This window comes from Colossoma macropomum, unplaced genomic scaffold (genome assembly GCF_904425465.1).
Source record: "Colossoma macropomum unplaced genomic scaffold, Colossoma_macropomum, whole genome shotgun sequence".
Taxonomy (NCBI): domain Eukaryota; kingdom Metazoa; phylum Chordata; class Actinopteri; order Characiformes; family Serrasalmidae; genus Colossoma; species Colossoma macropomum.
This window is the reverse complement of record NW_023494785.1, coordinates 45,254,352-45,279,454: the sequence shown is the minus strand read 5'-3', so window position 1 is coordinate 45,279,454 and position 25,103 is coordinate 45,254,352. Positions and strand designations below refer to the sequence as shown.

The 25,103-nt window shown below is 42.1% G+C and overlaps 1 protein-coding gene across 1 annotated transcript in view; it reads left to right on the top strand.

Annotated features, from left to right (window-relative positions):
- si:ch211-257p13.3 (kinesin-like protein KIFC3) overlaps positions 1-22,592 on the top strand; it is a 34,509-nt gene extending 11,917 nt beyond the window's left edge. The window contains exons 7-22 of the mRNA XM_036596565.1: positions 923-936; positions 2,722-2,862; positions 4,952-5,017; positions 7,378-7,515; positions 8,461-8,646; positions 9,535-9,708; positions 11,955-12,102; positions 13,091-13,221; positions 13,430-13,541; positions 14,588-14,769; positions 16,837-16,941; positions 17,088-17,218; positions 18,556-18,676; positions 20,027-20,156; positions 20,742-20,971; positions 22,355-22,592. Of these exons, the coding sequence (XP_036452458.1) occupies positions 923-936; positions 2,722-2,862; positions 4,952-5,017; positions 7,378-7,515; positions 8,461-8,646; positions 9,535-9,708; positions 11,955-12,102; positions 13,091-13,221; positions 13,430-13,541; positions 14,588-14,769; positions 16,837-16,941; positions 17,088-17,218; positions 18,556-18,676; positions 20,027-20,156; positions 20,742-20,971; positions 22,355-22,489 (2,144 nt within the window). The 3' untranslated portion in view covers positions 22,490-22,592. The remainder of the gene's footprint in view (positions 1-922; positions 937-2,721; positions 2,863-4,951; positions 5,018-7,377; positions 7,516-8,460; positions 8,647-9,534; positions 9,709-11,954; positions 12,103-13,090; positions 13,222-13,429; positions 13,542-14,587; positions 14,770-16,836; positions 16,942-17,087; positions 17,219-18,555; positions 18,677-20,026; positions 20,157-20,741; positions 20,972-22,354) is intronic.
- The last annotated feature ends 2,511 nt before the right edge of the window (positions 22,593-25,103 follow it).

The following is a 25,103-nucleotide window of genomic DNA, read 5'->3' as shown; positions in this document are numbered from 1 at the left end:
CTATTAGGTGCACGTAGTATCTAGTCTGCATCTGATAGTATCTGGTGTGCGCCACATAGTATGTGGTGCTCACCTGATAGTATCTGGTGCGCACCAGACAGAAATAAAAACATAGGTGTTCTCTGGGCCACGGATTTGTTGGGATCTTTTAATGTGGCCCCTTTATTGGTTGAGTTTGACACCCCTGTTCTAGAGTCTGTGTGTTCTCCGACACTGAGTACACACGTCCAGTTCCCACAGATCTCTTCCAGCCCATTAAACACCAAATGCAGCGAGTGAAGTCGTGTCAGCGCTGCTGGAGTAAACGTGTCAGATGATGAATGAAACCTCTGAGACGACACCGACTCTGAGGGCGTGGAGTGGACGGCCCCGAGCGGACAGCGTTTCTCATTAGGCCTGCTGTGAAAATCCGTGCTCAGATGGACGATGTCTGGGTGTTTCGGCACTGACTCGGTCGCTGAGTTGAATAAAACATGGCTGGCGCTGCTCCTCTTACACAGCAAAGTGCACTTACAGCCACCCGCACATGGGAGGACTCACGTGCGCTCGTGTTGATGTTATATATAGACGTGCACAGGAGAGGAGAAACCCCCTTCTAAATCAGGGAAGGAGCGAAAGTGGTTTTCCAGTAGAGCAGTAGACTAAACGCCAAAGATCTAATTAGAATATGCTAATTAGATGCGATCTGAAAGTGCAGAGGAGTAATGGAACAGTAATGGATGTTTATAATAGAGCCCAAACAATATGAACATTTTGTGTCCAACACTGATTTTAGAGTAATCGGCACATTATCGACCACATTTTGACCAATACTCAAACCGTGGGTTATAATCCAACTGATATATATCGGTCAGACCCTACTTCCACACTCACAGCTCCACTGACCATATCTCAGTTTCTCTCTGTAGTTCTACAGTTACAGACTGTAGTCCATCTGTTTCTCTGATACTTTGTTACCCTGTTCTTCAGTGGTCAGGACCCCCATGGACCCTCACAGAGCAGGTACTATTTGGGTGGTGGATCATTCTCAGCACTGCAGTAACACTGACGTGGTGGTGGTGGTGTTAGTGTGTGTTGTGCTGGTCTGAGTGGATCAGACACAGCAGTGCTGCTGGAGTTTTTAAACATCTCAGTGTCGCTGCTGGACTGAGAACCAAAAACATCCAGCCAACAGCGTCCTGTGGGCAGCGTCCTGTGACCCCTGATGAAGGACTAGAGGATGACCAACACAGCAGCAGCAGATGAGCTATCGTCTCTGACTTTACATCTACAAGGTGGACTGACAAGGTAGGAGTGTCTAACAGAGTGGACAGTGAGTGGACACAGTGTTTAAAAACTCCAGCAGCACTGCTGTGTCTGATCCACTCGTACCAGCACAACACACACTAACACACCACCACCACGTCAGTGTTACTGCAGTCCTGAGAATGATCCACCACCCAAATAGTACCTGCTCTGTGAGGGTCCATGGGGGTCCTGACCACTGAAGAACAGGGTAACAGAGTATGCAGAGAAACAGATGGACTACAGTCTGTAACTGTAGAACTACAGAGTGAGACTATACGGTCAGTGGAGCTGATAAAGTGGACAGTGAGTGTAGAAACAAGGAGGTGGACTAAAGTACAGACAAAATTCAGCACCATGCTAATTAGTGAGGCATGGGCTTCCATTACTTCTTAGCTACATTAGCCTCGTAGCTCCAGCGCTAAAACAAAAGAAGCAAGCAGAGAAGTGAAGAGTCCGGATATGACATCAGGGGATTAATTATGGTTATTAATTTTAATCTGCCACGTTCATCTTGAAGGCACCATACAATATAAATGCAGCTGAGGTTCACTGGGTTCATCCGGCTGCTGTTTCCACTTCACGTTTATTCCACGTCACGTTTCTGCCAGTGGCTCGTGAGCAGGAGCGCACGGCTCTTTCCTCCTCCGTTTCTCCTCCTTCTGCTTCTTTACGCTCCATTCATCCCTCCCTCCGGTTCCCTGCCCACCAATCCCCCCCCACTCCCCCTGACACGGCCTGCCTCAGTAATGACTGTACAGCTGGAAGGAAAACGACACTGACACAGCACATCAATAATTAACATCAGGAAACTGATTAAAGCGTTAGTGGGAACACAGGAGCGTCGCTGGGTTTTGGCTGAACTCTTTGAGCTCAGGAGACTGTTTGGACGAGAACTTTTAGGCCACGACATCTTTACTCAGAGGAACCCCCAGCTGAGAAAAACCCATAGAAACTATTAAGTGTGTCTGTTGGTTCCTGATGGTTTTGTGATGTGTTTTGGTTTTTAATTGGTTTATATCACTATGTAAAGGGTCCTAATAATTAAACAGGTGGCTGATTCTAAATATATTTGATAGTTTCCTAATGGGATCTCTATGTGTTCTCCAGGAAACTAGGGGTCTCTGTTGGAAACCTTTAAGCCAGTTCCCATTTGAAAGCAAAACCACTGAGTTTTAAACCTAATGGTTTCTAATGGTCCTTTTTCAGCAGGGAATGGTTTTGCTTTCTAATGGGCAATTGGCTTAATGCACCTTGAGTCATCACAAAAAGTGTGCTATAAAAATAAAAAGTATAATAATAATAATTGTTATTATTATTCTTATTAGTAATACTGGAAATGCGTTGTGGATTATGTGATGCTAATGAGCCCATCTGAATGTGTGTGTGTGTGTGTGTGTGTGTGTGTGTGTGTGTGCGCTGCAGGTTCTCCAGCAGGGACTCCATAAGCTGGTGCAGTCTGTGTGCGGCCTGCAGGGGGAGCGCCGGCAGCTGAGGGTGGAACTGGGTTTACTGCATTCACAACTGGAGCAGAGAGAGCAGGACAAACACTCCAAAGTTCAGGCCTTCCAACAGCAGGTAACACACACACACACACACACACACACATACACACACACACACACACACACACACACATACACACACACACACACACACACACACACATACACACACACCACACACACACACACAAACACACACTGAAATCTGAAAACAGTTCTGTAAATGAGAATCTGATCTATCTGACTCTCTCATCAGACGACCGCAGCCCAGTAACTCACTGTGACGGTGTTTGGAGCACATAAATAACTGGATGAGCCCAAATTTACTTCAGTTAAATACGGACAAAACAGAGCTTAGTGTGTTTGTCAACAAAGAAAAGGGATTTATTAGTGATGCATTAGCGAACACCTCGATTCTCAGGCTCTAAAATCCAAAGACCAGGTCTGAAATCTTGGCGTTCTGATGGACTCAGATCTCAGTTTCACCAGGCACATCAAAGCAGTCACCAAAACGACCTTTGATCTGTATCTTTTAATCTGCACAGAATTGAGAATGAACTTAAAACTGGCATTCACAGTGCCTCATATGTGTAAACTGATAACCAAACCTCACTAATTAAACAGATATTCAGTGTTTTTCCAATCAACAGAAAATCATAGCTTATTATTTAATAACACTTTCCAAAACACTGTAAACTGTGATTAAAGTTTTGCTTAAGTTTTGCTGTCTATTTTATAGCATTTCAATCTACACTGCACGAGTGATTACTGAATATCACTTATTATTATGACAAGTGACCCCAAACTTCTGAAGGGTAGTGTATAGGTTGACTTTAAAGTTGTATTTTTTAAGTGTTTTAGTAACTAAAGATAGCACGCAGACCCCTGCCCTGCCCCCGTTACAGCAGTTAAGCCGTAGTAACATCGTTACTGGCTGAATACTATTACAGTGAAGATGAAGAAATAAAGAAATTACTCTGAAATATTTAAAACTTTGGAGCAGAAAGAGAAGAAAGAAGATATGAATCATTCAGTGAGAGGATGATCCACTCTGTCAGCTCTAACTTCACAAATGTTCTACTTTCCTGGTTCTGCACCACCTGATACTTTAGCTGCTGCCATGAAATATTTGATTTTTTTGTTCCACTGTAAGATAGCTTCCAAATTAGCTACTCAAAGGGGAGCTCCACCCATTTTTTCAAAATTTAATGTATAATTAAATGGTTAAGATGTAAAATGAGTGGTTCAGAGCGGTTTGGTTTCTAGAGAAACTTACCGACCCCGAACTGTTCACAGTGGTGGTGATAGGAACCAGACGTCCACCTCTAAAAGCTCCCTCACAGAAAGTTCCTACATGAAATGGTTATGAATTCACTGCCTGATGACTGAGACACTGTTTTATGATAGTTTTGAGAACTTAAACTCCATTCATGGTGGAGGGATACATGCAGGGTGCTGTGAGGCAAAATAGTCCCCAAAGAAAACTTATTATTTCAGATTTTCCACTATTTTCCATCATCAACATTCCATATAAACTCAGAAGACTCGTGTAGGTTCACTGGTGGTTCTGGATAGTAAATAAAATGTCTATATTTGTGTTGTAGTCATGGCGACCCCTGGTTCCTATCACCACCACTGTAAAGACATCTGAACCATTTCACACCAAACCACCCTGAATCACTCTGATTACATCTCACACACTGAATTATGCAGAGAATATGTGTGTGTGTGTGTGTGTGTGCGTGTGTGTGCGTGTGTGTGTGTGTGTGCGTGTGTGTGTGTGTGTGTGTGTGTGTGTGTGTGCGTCTTTGTGTCTCCAATCCACCCGACTCTCTCGCTCTCTTAATCTCTCTCTCCCTCTGTGTGTCTCGCTCGCCCATATTTTGACTATTCCTCCATCCTATTTTCAGGCTACTCTCCCTCCTCCATGCTCCAGTTTCCATGCTCCTCTAATCACTGTTCTCTGTCTGCTGGTTTACAGTATATGTTCCATTATGGTATTCCACACACTTATCCATCAGTCCCCAAAGCCTTCCTCTCAGTGTTGTCATCCATCCATCCACATTCATCTCTGCTTCCATTCATTTACACGTTCACACCCACCCGTTCCATCTCTCTGCTCTAAAAATAGCACCCGAGCTAATTCTCTCCGTCCTGCGCAGATCGATGAACTGAAGAGCTGCATCGAGGAGAGAGAAGAAGAGCTGTCCAGGCTAAGAACCTCATCCGTAAGCAAATCTGTGGTCTACTCACTCTACCTATATATCACGATACTTAGGCCCAGTCCCATATCTTCTTTTTACCCCTACCCCTTGTTTTCGAGTGTCTTCTTGCCCCTTGGAACTGAGATACAGGGTAGTAGTTGAGATCTTCCCTCTGAAATGGGACCCTCAAATAAAAAGAGCATCACTTCATTAACAGCTACCAGCGCTGCTCTGTAGGCGACCCTGCCAGTCTGCAGTGACAGCAGAGGAGGGTAAAGTTCAGCTCCTCACTGCTGGGCTTTAGTTACATTTAGGGCATCATATGCCTTCAAAGAGGGGGGCAGTTATTTATTATCACCCACCCTAATTCTTCAGTGATATGAAGCTGAAGTCAGATATTCACCAGCTTCTGGTTTGAATTTTCCTGTTCCACTTTAAATGGAGCAGCAGTTCTGATGCCTGAGGCTCCAGAATGTAACTGCTGCACCATTTAAGGTGGAACAGGAAGTTTAGCTACTGAGACGTCAGCAATACTAGTGATTTTTTATGCTTGTTATGAATAAAAGGACCATAATACACTGAAACAACATTAAACTAAGAAAATACGATGCTTATCGTAATTTTAACAGAGACTTAACTTGCCGTTTTTTCTTTTTTCTCATAACTCTCTGTTTGGAGTGTCTGAAAAACCTCCGTTTGGAGGGTCATGTAGCCCCAACACTTCACCCCTCTATCTCAACAACAGTCGGGACACCCCACCCCTAGACAAGAACACGCAAAACAGAGGGGTAGGGCTGAGTGGTAGGGGAGTGGGGGGGGTGGGATTGGGCCTTAACCTTATCTAGATCACTGTACCGACACACTTCCCTTGAACCAGTTTTTTTTATAGATGTATATTTTGCATTGAATTGTCCAGCAATACAATGAAGCAGTATACAGTTAGAAAGCTTGAAATCTCAGGATTTGGTTCTGCAAACCATCCTATGATCCGTTATTCACAGCAGTGATTGATTGATTGATTGATAATTTGGAGACAAATGAACTTATTTGTATTTATAATCACTCCAGCTGGTTTCCTGATTCGTTTAAACTGCGATGAGAAGCTGTCAAAAATTTAAACACTGCAAGACTGATGTCAGTTTCTCGTTCACCAGTTTTCCCGTTCCACCTTAAATGGTGCAGCAGTTACATTCTGGTGCCTCAAGCACCATTTAAGGTGGAACGAGAAAAGTAGAACAAGAAGCTGGCGAATGAGAAGCGACTTCAGCCTCGTGAAAAGTTGAAGTTTGAGTGACTTTTTACGAGAAACTGTTCTACTTTTGGAAATGTTTCCTGCCGGAGATGCAAGAAAAGAGGCTATAGCTAAATCTTAAAGTCTGTATTAGCACATTAGCACATACTGAGACACATTTACAGCTGGCTCTTCTTAAAGTTGCCGACCACTACTGTCCAAAGTATGCGTGAACAGCGCCCCCTTTTACTTTGGGAGTGCTGCTTCAAGCAAACATGGTGCCACAGTTCACTTTCACAAAATTTTCACAGTGTGTATCACAGTCTTCTGTTTACCTGAGGTTTCTGAACAAACTGGAAAGGACAAAATTCACCAGCAAAAAATATTTTGCAAAAAATAAACCAGTTAAGAAGCAACAGGAAATATCAGACAGTTAGCAAAAATAATATCAGTCAAGATGAAGTCATGGGCGATATGACGATATATATTGTTATCGTGATAAATGATGTCACAATACAATATGCTTTTCTGATCATATTGTGTATATCGCCAGTACTTTTAGAAACTGCTCAAATAAATGTTTTATTAGAAAGAGAGTAAAATTATTCCGTTAAACTGGATTTAGTGCCAAATACTGAATAAAAATCATGTTCTCAGTCTTTGATAACATTTTTCAAAATGCAGTTTCTTTTGTTTCAACTGATTAGATGTCTGAAAAAACAATATTGTGACATATCGTGTATCGTGAAAATATCTTGAAGTATCGTGATATAAGATTTTTCTGTATCGCCCACCTCTAGTCATAATGGGCTGCCATCCAGCCAGCTCGTTACTATGCAGTTGGTTGTTTACAGACTCTATAACTGGTCTCTGTCTTTATGATCTATACAGGTGTTCATTGTTCTAGATATGCCGACTCATCATATACTCAGAAAAGAGTTTTGTGATGTGATTTATCACAATGAGGATAATGTATCTTCATATCGCCCACCTCTACTCTGCCTGCAGTGGGGAATAAGGGTGCTGTGGAAGTAGAATCAGGCCAGGCAGCTCTTAAATTGATTCATGGCGAGGGTTTATGTGGTTCTCCGCGTGCTCAGCTGGGTGGATTTCGTTTTCCAGGTCAGTCTGAACGTCTGTGCTTTGTCTTCAGGGAGCGACGGACTCGGAGAAGCGAGTGCTGTGTCTGTCTGTGGAGAACGAGAGCCTGAAACACAGCCTGACGGTCACTCAGGGCCTCCTGCAGCAGCTGTCCATCATACCATCTCAGTCCAGCTCCGTCCTCATCAAGGTGTGACCTCATCTCAGAGGTTCTGCAGCAGAACACCAAGTTACACTTCATTAAAGAACTTTATACAGTCACTTTACAGGAGAAGGAAAAAGCATCTTTTAATGTATCCTAAAAGAAACTTATTTAGGCGTATTATTCAGTCAGTAATCTTAATGCACACTCATAGGAAAGATGGTTCTTCAAGGGTTCTTTAGTAAAGAAAATGTTTCTATAAAGAACCATGAACACTCAAAGAACTCAAGCATTCTTTGCATCATGAAAGAGCTCTTTCGAAAGGGTTCTATAGCACTCAAAAGGGTTCTTATATTGTTACGATGTCAAGCTTGAAGCAATTGAAGAACTCTTTAAGTGCTATAAGGAACCCTTAAATAAAAAAGTTCTATATAGAACCATCTACAGTACATTCTCCGTTAATCTGAAGAACCCTTTCATGGTGCAAATAACACTTTATTCGTGCCAAGAGGTCTTTGAGTGTTCATGGTTCTATATAGAACCATCTTCTTTACTAAGGAATCCTTGAAGAACCATAATTCTTAAGTACACCCTTAAAAAGACGGTTCTTCAAGGGTCTTTAAAGGTAACCATTTGCATGCTTAAAAGGTTCTTTGCATGGAGAAATGGTTCTTTAGATTGATGGAGAATGTGTTGTATATGGCTCTATGTAGAACCAAACATGGTTCTGATATTGTTACGATATCAACCTTTTTGGTGTGATATAGAACGATTTTCAAAAAGGTTCTATGTAGAACCGTATACAACACCAATCTAAAGAACATTTCACCATGCAAAGAACCCTATACGCGTGCAAATCGTGCAATCGAGTGTTCATAGTTCTATATTGAAGCATTGTCTTTACTAAGGAACTCTTGAAGAACCATCTTTTTTTAAGAGTGTATATCTAAGCATGGATGCTCTTGTGTGTATCTGTCTGGTCTGATGATGCAGGAGAACGAGAACCTGCGCAGCCGCGTTCTGCAGCTGGAGGGCGCCCTGCAGCAGCGCGCGGAGCAGCTCTCACGCCTGGAGCAGAACGAGTGGCAGAGGGGAGAGGAGCTGAGGAGGAGAGAGGAACGAGTGCACGAGCTGCAGCTGGAGCTGGACAGAGAACGCAGCAGAGAACCCGTGGTGAAAGTGAGAGCAGTCTGCAGTTGCTATGGTCACCGTCAGAGCTCTGCTGGGCTCTTTAGTAAAGGCTTAAGTTCTACATTTGGTTCTCTGCATAGTGAAATAGCTCTTCAGATTGATGGAGAATGTGTTGTATATGGTTCTATATAGAGTTCTATATACCACCAAAAAGGGTTCTGCTATTGTTACACTGTCAAGCTGGTAAGAATAGAAGAACCCTTTTTGGTGCTATATAGAACCCTTTGCATGGTTAAATGGTTCTTTGCATGGTGAAATGGTTCTTCAGACTGATGGAGAATGTTTTTTAGAACCCTTTTGAATGTCAAGCTTGTAACAATAGTATAATAACACTTTTTGGTGCAACATACAACACATTTTCCATCAGTCTGAAGAACCATTTCACCATGCAGAGAACCATTTAAGCAGGAAATGTAACATTCAGAATGAAGGTCTAATAAAATTAATATACAGCATGAAGTTTTAATAGAATTAATATCCACAATGATTTTGAATTAAAGTTACATCCAGAATAAAGTTTTATAACATTTGATCCAGAATGGTCTGTATTTTGAAAGAGGTGATCAAATCTCCAAGACAGATAACTTAAGATATCAAAGATTAACTGCGTGTGGATAATTACAGTAAATTACTTATAATTTAGTAGCTGCTTCTTCTTCCCAGACTATTTTAAACATTGAATAAAGCTCCTATGTATGGTTAATAACTTTATTATTATTATTATTATTATTATTATTATTATTGTATATAAAAGTAAACGTGTTGTTATGAGAAGTGTTTCCAGACTTCCAAACAGACGTGCATCTCTGATAAATAAATGACTTTTTTTATTTTTAATAATCATAGCTGAGCTGAATGAAGTCGGTTCTGTTGCAGTACGTGACTCAGACTGTGGAAGTGGAGTCTCCATCCACACTGAGGCAGCTGGCCGACGAGAGGCAGAGGAACGAGCAGCTGAGAGAGAGGCTGAGCGGTCAGAGCGAGAGGTGCCGACAGCTGGAGGAGAACATCAGGCGCTCCGATGAAGTCAGCTGCAATCTTCAGCACAAGGTCAGTTACCAGCTTCATAGAGAAGGGCTGAACCGATACATCGTTTTCCTGATTATATCGGCTGATATTAAAATTACTGTTAAGGTTTACTGATATTTAGGGAGGAAGGCATGTTGTAACACCTTTTTGTGAGCAGAGCTGACAAAAATAAGGAAAATAAGCTTTTATACAGAAACCAGAAGACAGTGACACCATTCAGCATCTTACTATTACTGTACCGTATTAATGTGTGACCCAGATCACAAAGCCATAGTAGACGAATTTTAGCCCAATATAGGTGTCAATATATAGTCTTTGAGATAAATAGACAAATAAGTATTTGTTTTCACCTCAGCTAATCATACCATACAACCCATTTCCAAAAAAGTTGGGACGCTGTGCAAAATGTAAATAAAAACAAAATGCATTGATGTGCAAATCACTTAAACTCTACATTTCATTGAAAATACTACAAAGACAACATATCAAATGTTGAAACTGAGAAATTTTATTGTTTTTTGAGAAATATTTGCACATTTTAAATTTGATGGCGACAAGACATTCCAAAAAAACAGGCGCAACAAAAGGCTGGTAAAGTTGTGTAATGCTAAAAAAACACCTGGTAGTTGATTGGAAACAGGTCAGTAACATGATTGGGTATAAAGAGCATCTCAGAGAGGCGGAGTCTTTCAGAAGTAAAGATGAGGAGGGGTTCACCACTCTGTGAAAGACTGCACCATCAAATAGTGCAACAGTTCAAGAATAACGTTTCTCAACGTAAAACAGCAAAGAACTTCTGTTTTTCATCATCTACGGTACAATATAACATTAAAAGACTCAGAGAATCTGGAGAAATCTCTGTATGTGAGGGACAAGGCCAAAAACCAGTATTGGCTGGCTGTGATCTTTGGGCCCTCAGACAGCACTGCATTAAAAACAGACATGATTCTGTAGTGGAAATCACTGCATGGGCTCAGAAACACTTCTGAAAACCACTGTCTGTGATCCAAAAATGCTGCCACCTTCTCTGGGCCTGAGCTCATTTAAAATGGACTGAGGCGAAGTGGAAAAGTGTCCTGTGGATGAATCATCATTTGAAATTCTTTTTGGAAATCATGGACACTGTGTCCTCCGGGATAAAGACCACTCAGCTTGTTATCAGTACACAGTTCAAAAGCCAGTGTTCATGATGGTGTAGGGGGGCATTAGTGCACATGGCATGGGTGACGTGCTCATCTGTGAAGGCTCCATTAATGCTGAATGATATATACATGTTTTGGCAACATATGCTGCCATCCAGACGACGTCTTCAAACCACATTCTGCATGTATATTACAACAGTGTTGCTCTGCATTAAAAGACTCCAGGTGCTAAACTGACCTGCCTGCAGTCCAGACCTGTCACCACTGAAAACATTTGGCACATTATGAAATGAAAAATACAACAAAGGAGACCCTGAACTGATGAGCAGCTGAAATCCTGTATCAAACAAGTTTGGAAAACATTTCTCTTTCTAAACTACAGCAGTGTCTCCTCAGTTCCCAAACGCTTACAGAGTGTAGTTAAAGAAGAGGTGATGAAACACAGTGGTAAACAGGCCCCCGTCCCAACTTTTTTGGAAGGTTTTGTTGGCATCAAATTCAAAATGAGCAAATATTTTTTCAAAAAAACAATAAAATTTCTGTTTCAACATTTGATATGTTGTCTTTTTTCTATTTTCAATGAAATATAGGGTATAAATGATTTGCATTGCATTGTGTTTTTATTACAACTTTTTTTGGAAATGGGGTTCTAAGACGCAGCTCTACGCCGCCCTCTGGTGGAGTATAGAGTTCAGACAGCTCATGGCTCTTAAATATGAGAACATACTACATTAGAGAGAAGCTAATTTGCATGTCAAAAATCCTAATTTACTATTGTTTTTTACACTTGAAGATGCTGACCCTTCCTTATTCTGTTTCATTTTCATTATTAAAATATATCGGCTGATGTTACTGGATTTCCAGAATCCCTTGATATCGGTATCGAAAATAAGGAATGATTAATCTTCATGTTGCTGAGACCCTGTTCAAAACATGAGAAAAGTATTACTAACACTCAGTCCACAGCGCACAGCTTGACATTGAGGCTCCCCTTCAAGCAGAGATCCTCTGTTCTGCGTAAATGAATCTCTAAATGAATCGAGGTTCATTAATCTTTTATCGTTTTCTGACGTGAGGAACAGAAAGCTCCTGCAGAGAGTTCTCAGCTGCTGGATGTTTTTGCAGATTGCGGCTTATGAGAGAGAGATCGGGACGCTGCAGGCTGAGCTGCTGAAGGAGATCGGCCATTTGGAGGAGAAGAAAGACGAGGCTGTGAAGGCGGCTTCCAGCTGCTCACAGGAGCACCTGCAGAGCCTTCAGGACCAGTTCATGAGTGAGTCATCTAGAAGTGATGTCCTCACAGGGGAGTTTTTCTAAATTTATCCATAATAAAATGGTTCAGATGTCAACAGAGTCGTTCAGAGCGGTTTGGTTTCTAGAGAAACTTACTGAGTCAGAACTGTTCACAGTGGTGGTGATAGGAACCAGACGTCCACCTCTAAAAGCTCCCTCACAGAAAGTTCCTACATGAAATGGTTATGAATTCACTGCCTGATGACTGAGACACTGTTTTATGATAGTTTGGAGAACTTAAACTCCATTCATGGTGGAGGGATACATGCAGGGCGCTGTGAGGCAAAATAGTCCCCAAAGAAAACTTATTATTTCAGATTTTCCACTATTTTCCATCATCAACATTCCATATAAACTCAGAAGACTCGTGTAGGTTCACTGGTGGTTCTGGATAGTAAATAAAATGTCTATATTTGTGTTGTAGCCATGGCGACCCCTGGTTCCTATCACCACCACTGTAAAGACATCTGGACCATTTCACACCAAACCACTCTGAATGACATCTCAACAATTGAATTATGCAGAAATTTTGGAAAATCTGTGAGTTTCCCTTTAATAGCCTGTGGTAACATATCCCATCTAATGATATCAGACCTTTCAGCATCTGACAAATGAACACCTTTAGCTTATTTGCCCTCATTTTGTGACCTAAGTTACTTTACATGATATTTTTCTAGATTTTGTACTTATTTTAGCTGAGAAAATCAGCAAAGCATGTCGTTGGTCCAGGGGCGCTCAAACTTTTGCATACAGCTGTACTTTGCAGGTCTTGTGTTTTGAAAATTGCTCTTTTTTCACGTGTGATTTTGATAAAAGCAGTTATTATGGAAAGAGCTGTGTTAGCTTGTCATGACAAATCTAACTACGTTTTGGGTCCCATAATCTGTTCATATTAAAATATGAAGTGAATGTTTCTCACCAAAATCTGATTCAGTAAAAAATAATGTGTGAGTATGTGTGATTATCAGCCCTGCAGAGGCGCCTGAACGCTCTTCCCCCCACGCTGCGCTCCATGAAGACGGACTACGCCAGCCTGCGGAGCCAGGTCCGCAACTTCTCTGAGTTTTATGGAGCAGCTATCAAAGAGGCCAAGAAACAGGCGAGTAGAAATGATCGCACAGGGAAACTTTACAAACCTGATCACATTTCCCAATCGGGTGTTCTGACACCGCAAGAGCTGGATGGGTCGGGAACAGCTTTGCTGACCAGTGGTCAAACGGCCCTTCGCAGAAGAAGCTTTCGTCTCGTTCTTTCAGTTTGCTGTTGGCTCTCTTTATAAACCTGTGTGTTGTGCTGGGGCTCTGCAGATTTCGGCAGCTATAAATGAAATGTCGGAGGCCAACAAGGACCTTCTGGAGAAGTACAGGAAGGAAGTGGCTCTTCGCAGGAAATACCACGAGCAGCTGGTGGAGCTGAAAGGTAAACGCAGAGTGTCCCGTATTTGGTAGATAAAAATGTACAGTACTGGCTGAAAAGATTGTACAAACTTTTGCCCCCTGATGTTTTCAATATCTTAACAACCAATACAGTTGCAGATCAATGTAAATGATAAATGTTACTGTGCAGCTTAAACCGCTAGACAGTTGCTATGGTCGCTGCCAGATGGTTATCATGATATTTTAGGTGGTTGCTAAGGTGTTGATCACCATTTGTTGCAGTTTCCTGGTTGTTATGGTATTCCTGATGGTTGCTAGGGGGTTGCTATGGTATCCTAGTCAGTTGCTAGGTGGTTGCTATGGTATCCCAAGTGGTTGCTAGGGTGTTGCTAGGCGTTTCCTGTGGTATTTCTGATGGTTGCTACAGGGTTGCTATGTTATCACAGTTGCTAGGTGGTTGCTATGTTATTCCAAGTGGTTGCTAGGGAGATGCTATGCGGTTGCAGTGGTATTCCTGATGGTTATTAGGGGGTTACTATGGTATTCCTGATAGTTGCTAAGGGGTTACGGTGAAATCCCAAGTGGTCGATAGGGTGTTGCAAGGCGGTTGCTGTGGTGTTTCTAATGGCTTCTAAGGGGTTGCCATGGTATTCCAAGTGGTTGCTGGAGTGTTGCTAGGTGGTTGCTATGGTATTCCTGATGGTTGCTAGGGAGTTGCTGTATTGTTGCTGTGGTATCCCACATGGTTAATAGGGTGTTGCTAATGGACTTGTATCACTGTGATATAACAATGATTGTACGAAAACCGTATGTCCGATCAAAAAGCTGTTTACAAGCACACCAATCCTGATCAGACTGAACATTCCAGAGTTGGAACGGTGTGTATATCCTGCAGCCTGCAGGGACGAGTTAGCTGACAAAATGAAAAATAATGCTAGAATATTATTATTAGAATCTATTCAGGTAACAGTGGTGTTGAAGATGAAGGAATGCTTAATGATGAGCAGAGCTGAAGAACGCTCTAAAGTGACTGAGAGCAGTAGAACATCAGGAATGAAGCTCTAATAAAATGCGTCTTTCTTCCAACAGGCAACATCCGCGTCCTGTGCCGTGTAAAGCCGGTGCTGAAGGAGGACGAGCACGAAGAAGGCCAGGCGGTCGTCGTGACGACAGATCCTCATAATGAATCAGCCCTCACAGTTCTCAGTAAGGGGAAAGCGAAAACATTCGAGCTGGACAAAGTCTTTCACCCTCAGGCCACTCAAGAGGAGGTGAGCATTCAGCAAACATATAAACACAAACCGTCAGAATCAGAGCTTTAGCTGGACTTTGGAAGGTGGGACTCTTAATAGTGAGCGAGAGAATATATTCGACCGCTAGCTGCACCATGCACAAGCACTCCAAAAGCTTACGGACAGTTCTTCAAAGGTCTAAGGCCTGAGGTCACCATGCTCAATGCCAAGCATGGGCTAGAAGGGTATAAAGCCCCCCAGCATTGGGCTGTGGAGCAGTGGAACTGTGTTCTCTGGAGTGGTGGAGCTCCATCCAGTACCTTTGGGATGAGTTGGAGTGACCCAGAACTGACCATCCAACATCAGAACCTGACCTCACTAATGCTCCATCAAATCCTCACAGCAATGTTCAACATCTAGTGTAAAGCCTTCCCAGAAGAGTAGAGGCTGTTACTGCAGCACAGACTCACTATTAACACCTTCATTTCAGAGGAAACTCAGCAGGAGCAGCTGCGTCTATAAACAATTGGACATACAGGACGTTTTCACACCTGAAAGTCTGAACCAGTTCGATCCTGTTAGTTTTGGTTTCACACTGCAATTTTACGAGAGCACTAAAGAACTTTGCATGACACACCTGCGTCCTGTCGCATCTGTACTGGACACTGATTGGTTTGTAAAGGAGCGTTGTGTGGTCAGTTTTTTCAAGTTCAGTTTTTACTTCTTCTTTGTACCAAATTCCAGTTAAATATTTGGTCTCCTCCTCTTCCCAGGTGCTACTGCGGCTCATTTGTACTTCTCTCCCGGTTCTTTTTCTTCTTCTGTTGTTTATTGGGTGACAATAGCCTGCCTCAACGTCCTGTAATTGGTCCACTTTCTATGAATGTCACATTTGTAAGCATCTATAAACACATTTATAACATGTTAGAATGCATTCATAAGGCATTATAAATATGGTTATAAGTATTTATAAAAATGAATTAAACTGAATTACACTTTATAGCCATGTTTATTACACATTATAAATTGTTAATATAATGCATTATAAGTTAATAACATGTTATACTGTCAGTGCCAAAGAAGTCAGTCCCAGCTTGGAGAGTGTAAAGTAAAGACAAATACAGAGTTTATTGACGCCCTGAGATTTCCAGTGTTTTGTTTCTCAGTGCTGGTGCTGTTAGAGCTGCATCTTCGGGGTCCTGAATATTCAGATGATCCAAACTGGCTGTCCAGCCTAGAATCACTGCTACAGTGAGCTTTTCTTACCCAGCGCTCTCACTTTAAACACTACATTACATCACAGCAAACCAAGTACCCATCAGCCCCTCCCCTAAACCCCCTCTGACATCACACTGAGCGTGAAGTCACTGTGGAGTGAAGGCCTGGAGAGGGAGAGGTGAGATAGTAGAGTGCTGTCATTGTAATTTGTTCCCTCACTGGTTCTAACATCAAACACTAGAACCCTTCACTCTGCAACATCACTACAGTACAGTGCAGTAATGCTAATTTCTGCTATCATTCTATTGGATATGCAGTGTTATGTTAGTGCCAAGCTAACTGTGGTGTACATTACCTTTCCCACATTGGGTAAAACACTGATGGCAGCTCTAGTTTAAACTCTGACATTTGAAGCCTGTAATGTGCTTTACTGTGAATGTTTTAGTGTTTCAGTAAATCCTTCAACTTGAAGCCTCACTCTGAACACTGGAGGAGGCTTTAGTACAGTACGCTTCACTTTACTTAGAGCGGACAAATACCACTTATGAGCACTTATAATTTAGTTATGAACAGTACTTATAATGCATTATGCTAACAATTCATAATGCATAATAAGCGTGGCTATAATGTGTAATGCATTATTATAAATATTTATAGCCATGTTTATGACGCCTTATGAATGCATTCTAACATTATGAATGTGTTTATAGATGCTTACAAACGTGACGTTCATAGAAAGTGTTACCGTCCAAACCACCCAAAAAAGTGTTTTCATACTGCAAATGAATTACCGTTTCATGGTGAACCTCCACTGATATTGCAGTTTAGTCCACTAGATTAGACTCCATGTCTAGAAAATCATCCCAAAGTGTGTTTTTACATTTTCAGGTGTTTCAAGAAATCGAGCCCCTGATTACATCCTGCATAGACGGGTATCACGTCTGCATCTTCGCTTATGGCCAGACCGGCTCGGGGAAAACCTACACCATGGAGGTACAGGGCCTTAACGGAGGGACCGTGTCCAATAAACGACTCATGACTAATGAAAACGTTTTTAACGGTCTTATTCTGGCTGATCTGTTCCCATCAGTTATTCATGGAGGTTGTCAAGCGGTGATACACTTTCTGTCTCTGCTCAGGGCCCCGTGGAGAATCCAGGCATTAACCAGCGAGCGCTGAAACACCTCTTCAATGAGATTGAGGAAAGGAAGGACATGTGGACGTATACGGTCACTGTCAGCTCTGTGGAAATCTACAACGAGGTTCTCAGGTAGCTCTCCACCTCTACTGTCTATGCACAAGTTATTTGTTGAATACAAAGAAAATAAGCATTCACCACCATTAACCCTTACAGGTCGATGATGTCATATGCAACATCAAATGACATTGTACACTAAAGAATAAGTATCTCGGGAACTCTGCCTGCTGGAGATGTGCTTTTATTTTGTCTGGAAAGGTTGCGTTGTTCCATCAACAAGTCAGGAACACAGCCTCTGATTGGTTGACAAGTCAGGAACACAGCCTCTGATTAATCGACAAAACAGAAACACAGCCTCTGATTGGTCAACCAGTCAGGAACACAGCCTCTGATTAGCTGACAAGTCAGGAACACAGCCTGTGATTGGTTGACAATCAGGAATAAAGTCTCTGATTGGTCGACAAGTCAGGAACACAGCCTGTGATTGGTTGACAGATTCAAACCAAGGCATCAGTGCACGGCTAACAGCAATGCTAACAACAAAAATAACTCAACACAGAGAAACTGATAAATGACCACAGAAGACATTCAGTGTTGGATTTGCCATTATGCACACCAAGCTGCAGTGGCTGCATTTGTCAAGGACTTTATTAGAATCCATTGAGTTCACTGCCTTCCCTGCTGAAGACCATTAGAACCATTAGGATTACAGCCTGATGGTTTCGCTTTCTAATGGGAATTGACTTAATGGCTCCACTAGTTTCCTGTGGGACATCTTTAGATCATGTTAGGAAACCATCAAGTATGTCTGGAATCACACCTGTTAAACCATTAGAGTCCTTTACACTGTGATAATGGCCCATCAGGAAAACACAGAACACCATTTGTGACTACTGGACACCACCAGGAACCTTTTAATGGGTTCTGTGTTTTTTTTTCAGCAGGGTTTTAGCACGGCGGGGTTTATCTACATGTCGCTGCTGATTGGGTAACATCTTTGACATGCCAATCAAACAAGAGAAAACGCCTGTTGCACACCGCTTCTCACCATTTGGATGAAACCTGTCGTTCAGCCCAGAATCCGTAGCAAAATGGTGTAGAACGTTTTGAGATTGAGCGTGCCCCCGGGGTGTCCAGTCTTGTCCACAAAAGGGCCAATCTGGGTCCAGGTTTTCATTCCAAACAAGCAGAGCTGATTACACTCATATAATCAGTCAGTTTCAGTCTTCAAACATCTGATCCGGTGAGCTCACTAACCTGCTTAGTTACAAAGAAGACCTGCAGCCATGCCGGCCAACTGCGGATAAGACTGGACGCTCCTGCGCTACACTGTTGTATTTAGCGAGTCATGCAGTGTACGGCTGATTTCATGAAACAAATGTTTTTTTTTTCTTTTTTGTAAATCTCAGGGATCTGCTGAGTAAGGATGGGGAAAAGCTAGACATAAAAATAAACCCTGACGGAACCGGCCAGCTGCATGTACCTGGCCTCAGGGTCAAAGAGGTCAAGAGCTTTCAGCATATCAAAAAGGTGAGTCCATCTAAAGTTTCATCTGAAGAAGGAAAAAAATATTCTGAACTTTAAAGGGGACCCATCATTCTCATTTTCACTGTCCATAGTTTTATTTTTGCTCTACTAGAATAGATTTAGATGATTCAATGATCCAAAAACACATTATTTTCCTCACACTGTTCATCTCAATTCACCCTCTGTCTGAAACGCTCTGTTGGAGCTCCTGTGTCTTTAAGCCCCGCCTCCCGATGAGCTCAGTGTGCTCTGATTATGCTCGCCTGCTCTATTCTGATTGGTCAGTCCTGCCCTTCCAGGTTCTGCCCCTGGCTGTTTCTCCAGCGGTATTGGTTCTGCCGTTTCAGCACTCCCAAGTCTTGCCCCTTGGCAGACTGGACAAGACCTCTGGACAATCTATGGGGCAGATCGTTTATATGTAATACTCTGGTAGACTGTCACACTAAGCAGGTGGCAGTTGAACAGCTCTGGGTGCAGAGTCTTCCTCTACTGCTCCTGCTTTGGACTGGAAAACTATTTGGTCTATTTTGAGTCAAACCTCTGAAAATTCAGCTCATCTGTTTATCCATTAGAAAATACTTCACAGAGCAAATCGCTGTTGTCGGACAAAAACCTCGAATCTTCAAAATGGTAACTTTACAGGAGAAGGAAAAAACCTACTTTACTTTTAATGTAAGTCAATGGAACCAGAGTTTTTCCCAAGTCATTTTGGGCCGTTTTTGTTGGTCCATTCTTCATGAAATTTACATACAATGTAAAGAACAACAATTTTCAAATTATGTCCAAAACTGAAAAACGACAAAAATGGAGATACGAGGTTTTCTTCCAACAGCAGCGACATACAACACCTTACAGGAGATATCAAACTTTACACCTGCAATATCTGTAACTGCACCTGCTACAGTTATGCATATGTTCTGGGAAAGTTCTAAAGCAGCAGATATATTATGTAATTGACTTGATCTCACTGTTCTACAGACCTTTATATGAAGACTCACTCAGTTCTCTTCGATTCAGTGAAGGATGCTAATGGCACGTTTTACAGCTACCAAGAAAAGTCTTACCACTTTGGATTCTCCCACAGTTTTTGGCTGTACACTTATAAAAGATGGTTCTTCAAGGGTTCTTTAGTAAAAAATGGTTCTATATAGAACCATGAATACTCAAAGAACCCTTTACATGATTAAAGGCTTCTTTGCACGGTGAAAGGGTTCTTCAGGTTGATAGAGAACGTGCTGTATATGGTTCTATATATCCTATATAGCCCCAAAAAGCGTTCCTTCTGTTGTTACAATCACAAAAAAAATTTCATTAAGTATCTGTCTGCGTTCCTGTCTGTATGTGTTTGTGCAGATTTTGGCCACAGCTCGGAGGAACAGGATAACGTTTGGGACGCAGATGAACCAGCACAGCTCCCGCTCCCACGCCCTGCTCACCGTCACCGTACAGGGAGTGGATCTCGCCACCGGGACCAAATCCTCCGGTCAGCGTCACAGTCTTTTCAGAGCGTTCGGTTCTCAACATTAGCTCTGACTCTCTCCAGCTGCTGTTTCACGTAAATGTTGTGAAACAATCACAATAGTGTTGAATACAAATGACAATTTCATTAGAATATAATATCTGCTATGAATAAAGAGCACTAAATTAAATATGAGATAAAGTGTACATTAAAAAAATCACATTGATGAAGACAAATAATTCTATATAGATCTGTGACCACTTAAAGAACCATTTGCATGCTTTAATGGTTCTTTGCATTTTGAAATGGTTGATTGATGGGGAATGTGTTGTACATGGTTCTATACAGCACCGAAAGGCATTCTGCTATTGTTACGATGTCGAGCAACAATAAAAGAACCCTTTTTGGTGCTATATAGAACCCTTTTCAAAATTGTCCTATGGAGAACCATCTACAACACATTTTCCATCAATCTGAAGAACCATTTCACCATGCAAAAAAAAAAACTAAAAGCAGGCAAATGGTTCTGTAATTGTTCATGGTTCTGGTTCATGGTTCATTCATTTATTTATTCATTCATTCATTCACTCCTCTGCCTCTGTGCGGCAGGTAAGCTGAACCTGGTGGACCTGGCGGGTTCTGAGCGAGTGTGGAAGTCCGGAGCGGAGGGGGAGCGGCTGAAGGAGGCCCAGAACATCAACCGCTCGCTGCTGGCTCTGGGAGACGTCATCCAGGCCCTGAGAGGGCGCCAGACACACATCCCGTTCAGGAACTCACGACTGACCTACCTACTGCAGGACTCACTGGGCAAGGGCAACAAAACCGCCATGGTGGTGCAGGTACAGGTCACACTCACCTGCCTCACTGCATCTGTTATTAGCCAGTTCGCTTAAGGGTCAGTGACAAATAAGGTTTCCAAAATGACAAGATTCAGAAAATATTATTAAAAAGGACATGATGTGCATTTTCATATCTGCATATGTATATTTTTATATTTGCATTTCTATCTCTGTGTATTTATCTTAATATATTATATTCTAACATAGTGAGTGTTATAAAAGCTTTAATTGTCTGTTTCAGTTACTAGACTGTGCTGGTCTGGTTGCTCCATCTGACTGACTGGTTACGCCACCTGACTTTTCAGACTAATTTCTGTATCTACTTAGACACCTGTAGAAACCTTTGTCCTTCAAGTTGAGTTTATACTCACGTTTTCAAATAAATAAACAGTATTATAATAATTCCATATGTTCATGGTTCTCCTGAGGTCAGAACACCTGACATGGTAAACTGAACCGTTCTAACCACGACTCAAACATCACACTTTTACTGAATCTGACCTTGGCATTGAACCATGAAGGTCACTTGGGGTCTTCTTTATGATACCCTGGCCCCTCTTTCATAAAAGCATGTCAAAATAAAAGTCCTTTGTTTTTGGTTGTGCTGCCTGACATTGGAGGAAACAGGAACTTGCAGACAAAGGTTCTTCAGTGAGTTGAGCACTTTTAAAGTTGCCTCATTTTGCAAGATGGCTTTTATTTTAAAGTTTTCAAACATAATCATGACAAACTATTGTATTTACAATTTTATAACTAAGTTACCTTTTTGATAGTTTACCTAATCAATGTATATAGTTGGACGGTTGCACCACCGACATTTTTAGACTTTTGGAGGCAAAAAGAAAATGAATTTCATATGGATGCCCTGAAAACTGTTTCACATAAAAGAAGTACTGTTGAGTAATTTGATATATGTAATGTATTTATTAAATTATTTTTTGAAAAATGATGGAAAAATGCACATCATGTCAATGAGCCTTAAGCCAGAATGTACATTTGTCTTCTCTCTCCAAGAATTAATACTCACGGCACGGGTTTTGAAGAAGTTTGTAACGTCATCTTCGGCCAGCGCAATCCTCAAACTGCTCCACTTTGGTTTTGTGTTAGTTCTGGTTCGGGTCGAGGGTTGTTTGGGTCTCGGCCCCCCCAACTTGACACACAGCTCTGCAGATTTGCACGATGCATATCTGATATGTTGGAGTTGTGAGAGTCTCTAACAAATGGGTTCTTTAGTAAAGGCAATGGTTCTATATAGAACCATGAACACTCAAAGAACCCTTTGCATGACTAAAAGCTTCTGTACATCACACACACACACACACACACACACACACACACAGATTGCTGATGTTTGATTAGTCATGATTTTGTCGTGTTTTCCAGATTTCTTCTCTGGAGAGGAACGTTGGAGAGACTCTTTGCTCACTGAAGTTTGCACAGCGTGTCTGCAAAGTGGAGCTGGGCCCCGCTGCACGCAAAATCGAGAGTGGAGGCCACAGGGGGGAAAACGTTAACTAAACTAAAAGGGGAACTCCACCAACTTTTCAAAATTGCTGCCTAATTAAATGGTTAAGATGTAAAATGAGTCGTTCAGAGTGGTTCTCAGTTCTAGAGAAACTTACTGAGTCAGAACTGTTCACAGTGGTGGTGATGGGAACCAGACGTCCACCTCTAAAAGCTCCCTCACAGAAAGTTCCTACATGAAATGGTTATGAATTCACTGCCTGATGACTGAGACACTGTTTTATGATAGTTTTGAGAACTTAAACTCCATTCATGGTGGAGGGATACATGCAGGGCGCTGTGAGGCAAAATAGTCCCCAAAGAAAACTTATTATTTCAGATTTTCCACTATTTTCCATCATCAACATTCCATATAAACTCAGAAGACTTGTGTAGGTTCACTGGTGGTTCTGGATAGTAAATAAAATGTCTATATTTGTGTTGTAGTCATGGCGACCCCTGGTTCCTATCACCACCACTGTAAAGACATCTGAACCATTTCACACCAAACCTCTCTGAGTTTCTCTGTTTACACCTCACACAGTGAGTTATGGAGAGATTTTGAAAAAGCGGTGGAATTCCACCTGAACACTTTCCCTCACAGCGGTATCTCCAGATCCAGGAGCATTTTAATCCTGAGGGAAGCTCAGCTCGTCTGAAAGCTTCCTGTTGAGATCTCCTTTCTACTTTAAGGGCTATGCTTCTGGACGCCACAATAGTACAAAAATAACACCTATTTTTATGGAGGAAAAAGCATGTGGGCGTTTTTGAGAGCTCCAGCGGACACCTGAACCGCGGACAGTCTGGCCTGCATGTCCAGCCTCAGTATCCCCTTTACCTCTGCCTCACTGCAATACTACTGCATAAACCACGGCTCCCTGCTTTATAGGGAAGTTCTGCCGGTGGGATGTTCTTAGATGCACAGATTTGAGATAATATCTTTCTGACATCACAAGAGATCACAGCTGTTTGTGTACTGTAACCACTGTACCATCACTTTAACTCATCTGCTGTCTGGAAACTGTTATTCAAATGATGCAGTTGCACATTATTGCAAAAACTGGGGATGCACCGATATGGGAATTGATATCTGTTGATATTTTTGTGTGTACTCGCCTAAACATTTACACCAATCAGGCATAACATTCTGACCACCTCCTTGTTTCTACACTCACTGTCCATTTTATCAGCTCCACTTACTGTATAGGTGCACTTTGTAGTTCTACAGTTACAGACTGTAGTCCATCTGTTTCTCTGATACTTTGTTAGCCCCCTTTTACCCTGTTCTTCAGTGGTCAGGACCCCCATGGACCCTCACAGAGCAGGTACTATTTGGGTGGTGGATCATTCTCAGCACTGCAGTAACACTGACGTGGTGGTGGTGTGTTAGTGTGTGTTGTGCTGGTCTGAGTAGATCAGACACAGCAGTGCTGCTGGAGTTTTTAAACACCTCAGTGTCGCTGCTGGACTGAGAATAGTCCACCAACCAAAAATATCCAGCCAACAGCGTCCTGTGGGCAGCGTCCTGTGACCAATGATGAAGGACTAGAGGATGACCAACACAAACTGTGCAGCAGCAGATGAGCTATCGTCTCTGACTTTACATCTACAAGGTGGACCAACAAGGTAGGAGTGTCTAATAGAGTGGACAGTGAGTGGAAACTCCAGCAGCACTGCTGTGTCTGATCCACTCACACCAGCGCAACACACACTAACATACCACCACCACGTCAGTGTAACTGCAGTGCTGAGAATGATCCACCACCCAAATAGTACCTGCTCTGTGAGGGTCCATGGGGGTCCTGACCACTGAAGAACAGGGTAAAAGGGGGCTAACAAAGTATCAGAGAAACAGATGGACTACAGTCTGTAACTGTAGAACTACAAAGTGCACCTATATAGTAAGTGGAGCTGATAAAATGGACAATGAGCGTAGAAACAAGGAGGTGGTCAGAATGTTATGCCTGATCGGTGTATAACATGTCTAAATCCATCTGGATATGCAGTAACGTTTATTTCTGTCGGGTTATAAAGCAGTAACATGAATAACATGCGGATATTTTAGTGGAGTAACCCAAATCTGAACGTCCAGTGCTGCAGCTCTTTTAAGTAACTCTCTGCCGACACAGATATGATTTGAGTATCGTGTGTCTCCGGTAAAAATAGCTGTGATGTCATTTTAAGTCTGTCTTTTACTTTTCACTGAGGCGCTGAAACGTGTTTTGGTATCAGATGTTGTGATCAGTCGATGATCCAACAGTATAGAACACAAGTAAGTGACCCTTCGCTAAACACCTTGCCTTAAGATCCACTGCCCAGTTGTAGCGTAGCAACCATATCTAGACCCAGGCACCGCTGACAAGCTTTCATATGCAATGTTTTTAGAGTACAGAAAGCTGGTGACATCCCTTATCAATAAAAATAATGAGTGGCCACAACTTAGTATGCTGTGGGAATGAGATAATTAAGGTAAATACTAAGTCATAGCTTAGTCACTTAAAGGGGACTTTTATTATGCTTTCCCAGTTTTCCCATTTCCTTTAGTGTGTTGTAGCTTTTTGAGCATGTAAACAGTCTCAAAGTCACAAAGCTCAACGTTGAAATCAGTTATACTAGGAGTTTTGATTGT